This window comes from Nannospalax galili, unplaced genomic scaffold, assembly GCF_000622305.1.
Source record: "Nannospalax galili isolate Female #2095 unplaced genomic scaffold, S.galili_v1.0 scaffold380, whole genome shotgun sequence".
Taxonomy (NCBI): Eukaryota; Metazoa; Chordata; class Mammalia; order Rodentia; family Spalacidae; genus Nannospalax; species Nannospalax galili.
In genome coordinates this window covers 6591657-6597656 of record NW_008348568.1, presented here as the reverse complement: position 1 = coordinate 6597656, position 6000 = coordinate 6591657, and the positions used below count along the sequence as shown (strand labels likewise).

General features: G+C 51.0%; 1 protein-coding gene across 10 annotated transcripts in view; it reads left to right on the top strand.

The window, feature by feature from the left end:
• Nucleotides 1–341: 341 nt before the first annotated feature.
• Asap1 (ArfGAP with SH3 domain, ankyrin repeat and PH domain 1) overlaps nt 342–6000 on the top strand; it is a 349085-nt gene continuing 343426 nt past the window's right edge. For 5 of the 10 annotated variants that reach the window (XM_008845480.3, XM_008845483.3, XM_017801186.2 and 2 more), the window contains exon 1: nt 344–680. Coding sequence is in view for 6 of the 10 variants with exons in the window: in XM_008845483.3 (XP_008843705.1) it covers nt 607–680 (74 nt within the window). In the remaining 4 variants the exon portion in view is untranslated. Of the gene's footprint in view, nt 681–6000 lie in introns of all 10 variants that reach the window. The other 5 variants (XM_008845489.3, XM_017801188.2, XM_017801189.2 and 2 more) reach the window with 2 other exon arrangements.

Here is a 6000-nt window from a genome sequence, read left to right as displayed (position 1 = left end):
GAGGCTCAGGGAAGTTAAACGCTATCACTTGGTCGGAAAAGGCAAAGGCCATATTCCAACCCCGGTCAGACACCCAAGTCCATGCTGAACTAGCCATCATCATGACTCCAAAGGCTCTGTCTCCAGGTACCGGGTAATAATAGAGAAATCAGCGCAAAGCAACCGGTGAAACTGGACAGGGAGAAGTAATTCCTTTCGCCGATGAAGGAAAAAGTGCCAGAAGATGGTCAGGCATCCCCCGCACGCTGGGAGAGAGGCTGGGCTCCTCCGCCGCTGTCCTGGTCCTAGGCCCCCTCCAAGGCCAAGGTTTTCTGCGGATAAGCCCCACCCTCCCATCGCTGCGCCAGGAGGAGGCGGACCGCGGCGTGGGGCTCCCGGCGAGGGCGCGGACCCCGGTGCAGCCCCCGCGCGCCCCGCAGAGTGCCGGCGGCCCAAGGGTTAAGCGCGGCGGGAGCCCCCTGCGCGGGGCGGCCGTGGGCCGGAGTGCTTAGTCAGGGTCCCGATTTCCTGCCGAAGTGTTTGGATTTCCTGCAGCCCGCGCCCTCCGCCGAGCGGGCTGGGGCAGGAGCGAGCGGCTCGCGTCGCCGGCCTCCTCCCCCTCGGCACATGGTCGCCCGCCCCTTCCTGCGCCGCGCTCGGCTCCCGCGATGGAATAATGCCCAGCAGCCCGCCCGGTCCCGGTGAGTTGCGGGGCGGCGGGGCGCAGCTCGGTCCCCGGCATCCCCGGCCGGTTCGGGGTGTCCCTGTCCTCCGGGAGGGCGCGGGCCCGGGGTCTGGGGCGCACGGGGCTGGCCAGGCCGCCCGGGGCTCCGTGCCCGGTGGTCCCCGCTTTGACTACCGCCGAGCCGGGACGCGCGGCTCCGCTCCTGGGAGAGGCCAGTCGGCCCAGGCGCTCTGCACGCGCGGCGGGTGCGGAGGCGCGGGTGCTGGTCGCCGCATTGTCTATGGCGCCGAGGAGGAAAGTTCCCCGTCGGCTCCGGGCCGGGCCTGGACTAGGCGCTGCCAGGAAGGCCCCAGACCCCTGACTGCAAGCTAGAGAGAGAAAGCAAAGGAAAGAGGGGGGGGGGCGCCGAATATCTCGGGGAGCTGGGTAGTGCCATGTTTTCCGCTTGTATCATTTTGGGACCTGATGCTTTTTCTGAGAGCGGCAAGAAGTTTAAAAGAAAAAAGAAACTAGCTGGTGTCCGGTTTTCTGAGGTTTAATAGATTCCGAGAGTTTATCCCGGGCTATTGAGGTGGATTCCTTTATCAGGGAGAGGAGTAGCCGACTCTAGACCATCCTTAACTCAGTCATTGCTGTATACAGATCGGAAAGACCAAGAACTTTCTCCCACTTTTTTCCTGCCATCTGTTCCATCAGTTTTTCTTAGCAGAATTGATTCTGGGATGACAGCGGGACAAGGATTGCTGAGTAATGTTTTAGGATTGAAAAACAAAATTCAGTTTTTAGGCCAGTTTCATGTTGGTGGCGGTCTGTCCTGCCAGGTCTGCCTGCCTGGCCATTGGAGGGCCAGCCCTTGTATAGCATTTGGAAGACATAGGTCTGCAATCGCCCAAACAACAGTTTAGAGAGAAAAAGATCTTCAAGGACAAATGTTTGAGCTTCTTGTTAGTGTGGATGGGGTGCAGAGAGGTGACCTGACTTGTCTGAGGTCACACGGCCAGTTGGCCTGGCCAGGAATAGCTAGCTAGCTTCCAATTCTTCAAACTCTGGGGCCATGCTCCTTTGACCATGACAGATTATGGTCTGCCAGCCATGTGGAAATGCATCTTCATAACTCTTTACATTACCCGCTTGTGACCTCTTATCTGTTATTCTGTTTTTGAGATACGCAGTTATCTCAAACTACCTATTTTGAGATAGGGAGTTAAAAAATTACCTTGTTCAAAAATGTATAATGATTTCTACTACACTGCATGCTAATTTAAGAAGGTTTAAAAATTTTTTTAGAAAAATTACTCAACTCTTATTGTTCGTTGACCAGATGGAGTTGAGATTCAGCTACCAAATGGATTTGAAATATAAAATGGTGGTTATTGTGTGAGGAATCACTTTTCTCTCCCTCCCCCCTTTTTGGTGAAGAAATAGAAACTCCCAAGTCCCCCAAAAGGCAGTGTAATGTACTGTGTGGTGTTCAGTAGTCTTGATCTTCAATCCTCCTTTTTCTTGTGAGCTAAGCAGCCCACCTCATGAGAGCTCTTGAGTGGCTGGTTTCTCATTTTTAGTATGTGATAATGTTGGAGAGAAAGGACTTTTTTGCAAGCTTGCCATTTGGTGAAGGAAATTGAAATTCCTTACACCTCCCCAGTCCTCCCCAACCACAGAGAGCCAGGTTTTCAAAACCAGTGCGAGCTCTGCAGGCCTAGAGATGAATGTGTGCATTCAAGCTGAGCCCTCCCTGTGCAGGCCCACCTCCCAGCTGACTGCCCCATGCTGCACCCAGGTGGCTGTGTTCTAGAGAAAAAAAGAGGACCCCTGTGTTACCTGTGCTGTCTGTGCTTCGCCCTCGAGGTCTCAGTTGTGTCTGAATGGATCCTCCTGCCCCTTTTCATTTTTCTCCTCCCCTATGCTTTTTCTGTCACTGGCATACTAACATGGGCCCCAAAGGTCTTTCTAGGAGTCTGCACAAACCATCCCCACATTAGCGATGTTGACCGTGAGTGACATCTAGCATTTATTAAGCACTTGCTGTACGCACTAGATTTGTCACTTCCTAAGAAGTACCAAGGAGGAGCTGGGAAGATGACTCAGTGAGAGAGCATTTGTTATTCAAGCATAAGGACCTGAGTTCAAGTCCCCAGAACTCATGTAAAAAGGCCTGTGTGGCTGTCCAAGGGTACCTGTAACCCTAGCACTGTGGATGTGTGGGTATGGGTGTGACTACAGGAGGATTGCTGGGGCTTGGTGGCCACCAGCTGAGCTCTAGGTTCAGTGAGAAATCCTATCTCAAGGGATTAAGGTGGGGGAGTGGTAGAGCAGGATATCCAATGTGCCTCTGGCCTCTGTGTGCACTCATGAGAACGTGCACCCCTGCACACAAACACACACGTGTATACACATGTATACATATACAAAGAAGTCCCAAGACAAGAGGGAACTCCTTTGGGAGCCTTTCCCAGAAAGGACAGCCCTTCTGGAATTCATCGGGAATTGAGTCATTCCTTCTTGTATCCAGTAAACATTTGCTCAGTGGCTCCACTGTGGGAGGTGCTAGTCATGCAAAGATGAATAGTTCCCTGTTTTCAAGGCCGCTTATTTTTGGCCCCATCTTTCATTGTCAGGCTTACACTCTTTCATTTAGTTAATCAATTCCACAACCGTATATTGAGCACCTGCTCCACACTAAGCTGTGCATGAAGTCTGGGGGGTGTAGTGATGAACCAGGTCTATGGGGGCCCGCCTCCTGGGGCTTGCGTTCCACCAGAGGAGACAGGCACCTGGAAAGAAGCAGGTAACGTCTAACAAACGAAAGAGAACCCTGTAGAACATGAGTTATCCAGGAAACCAGAGAGTGAAGTGGGGGCTGAGGGTACAATGTTGGTTCTTGGTTTGCCAGAGAAAACCAGGCCTGAGGTTGGAAGGTAGAGAAGGAACTAGCCAGGCAGAGAGGGTGTGGGGAAGGACATTTCAGGCAGGGGGATGGGAATGTGCAAAGTCCTCTGTACACAGGAGAGCTCCAAGCTTTCCAGGGAATGAGCAGAGTCATGGACCAGAATGAGGACCAGGAAAACAATGCAAGGTGTGGTTGAAGAGTATGTTAGGGCCTAGTGCACACAGTGGGACCTCCTCCTACCACGTGCAAAGGAATCGTTGTCAGGTTTAAGCTCAGGAGTGGCACCTGATCCACTTTTTTTTTTTTGGTCTTTTTGAGACAGGGTCTCCCTGTAGCCCCAGCTGTCCTGGAACTCACTATGTAGACCAGGCTGGCCTCGAACCCACAGAGATCTGCCTTGCCTCTGCCTCCCGAGTGCTGGGATTAAAGGCGTGAGCCACCACACCCGGCTGATTCACATTTTTTAAGAGATTGCTTCATGAAGAGTGGGTCAGAGAGCAGAGTGGGTGCAGAGAAGCCGCTTAGGAGGCCATTGTTCTGTTCCAGGAAAGATGATGGTGGTGCAGACCAGAGTGGTGGCTGTGGAGGTGGAAAGGAGCAGATGTAGCCTCCTTAGGGCTTGGAGATAGAACTGGGGCAGCCTGGTGATGGATACATAGAGCCGATGTGTGTGGTGGTGGTGGTGGGGGGAGTCTGAACTCAAGCATGAGTCCTAGGAATCCATCTGGAGCAGCTTGGCATGTGGTGACATCACCTTGGAGACAGGAGTTATGTTTGTGGAGACAAAGCTGGGTATTGATCATGCGTGGTGGCATCCATAGGAAGGTCTTGGGCATGAGACCCTGAATGCAAGGGAAGACAAATGTCAAGCCTGGAGACACTCTTCTCAGCCTGAAGCCTAACCACTGGAACACTTACTACCATCTACCTGCTGTGTGGTTTTCCTGAGCATCTGCTATGTTCCAGTATGCTCTTCCTCTCGTGCTGGCTGACTCCCTCTTACTTTAAAATGCACCCATGTTGTTATCTCCTGAAAGATGCCTCTTACTCCCTGGCCCACTCTTGGATCCTTGAAATCCCTCATTGTCTTGTTCACCCTAAGTTCCTTTTTCTTAATATCTTAGATCTATGAAAAATTTGGACTGGCCCTATCACATAGTAAGTCCTAAAAGCAAATACAAGTGTAGCAAATGTCAGCTATTATTACTATTGACTAGGGTAATGGGCATATAAATAAAAATGGAATTCTTTTAAGATAAGTATAGTGATAATATAGTCATTTATTGCAGTAATAAATATCATGGTTTATCCAATAAACGTTTACCATCTTACAGTTCCGGAGGCCTGAAATGTTTCTCACTGTTCTAAAGTCAAGGTATTGTCCTCCTGGAAGCTCTAGGGAGAACTGTTTGCTAGTCTTTTCCAGCCATAGAGGCCACCGGTGTACGTAGGCTCATGTTGTCAAAGCTAGCAATACCCACACTGGTTTTTCTCCTCCAGCATTCGATCCTCTCTTCTACATTTAAGGATTTTGTAAGTAATTGCACTGGGTCACCTATTTAATCTTCTGTCCCTATCTTTTTTTCCCCGAGACAGTGTCTCATGTAGCCAAGGCTAGCCTTGAATTCCCTATGTAGCTGAGGCTGACGTTGAACTTCTTATCCTCCTGCCTCTACCTCCTAAGTGCTAGGATTACAGTTGGGATTGCAAGTAGTCATCATTGTACCTGATAAATGGAGGAAACCCAGGACTTCATCCCTGTTAGGCAAGCACCAGCTGAGCTCCATCCCTAGCCCTGCTGTCCTTATTTTAAGATTGGCTGATTGGCGGCCTTACATCCATCTGTAGCCTTAAATCCCTTTGGCCGTACAACTGGGGACTAGGATGTGGATGCCTCTGGTGCTGGTAAAGCAGTGCTATGGGTGAGGGGGAGAGGCTCCTATCCTAGCCTGGAAGGCAGGTCAGAGGCATTTCCTGTGACACTAGTGATGGATGTCTAGGCCTTCCTCTGCACTCTTCTGAGGGGAGTTAGGTTGAGGTTCACTTCAGTAGTCTTTAGACAGCGGGCCTGATGGTTCTCTTTCAACCTAGGGATACTGACTCTTCTCACTCTGCCTCATGGGTGAATTAAATGACCAGCCATGATAGTCTTCCCAGCTCAACTACCCTCACATCCTCTCCCAAAAAGGGGTGGCAGAGGGTATGGGGCAGTTCCTCTCATTGAAAGCTAGCTTATGGTTCATTTCCCAGCAGTGTATGGAGCCCAACTGTAGGGCCTTTCGTATAGCTAAAACCTTGCTTTCAAAAAGTTATAGTGTCCCCACCCTGAGTCAGTCCTGTTCCAGGCCATTGGCCATAAAAGAGGTCAAGAGAGATCCTGTGTTACATCGGAACAAATCTGTCTGAATCTTTAGGGAAAACACTAACGGAGGGCCTGGCCTGCTGA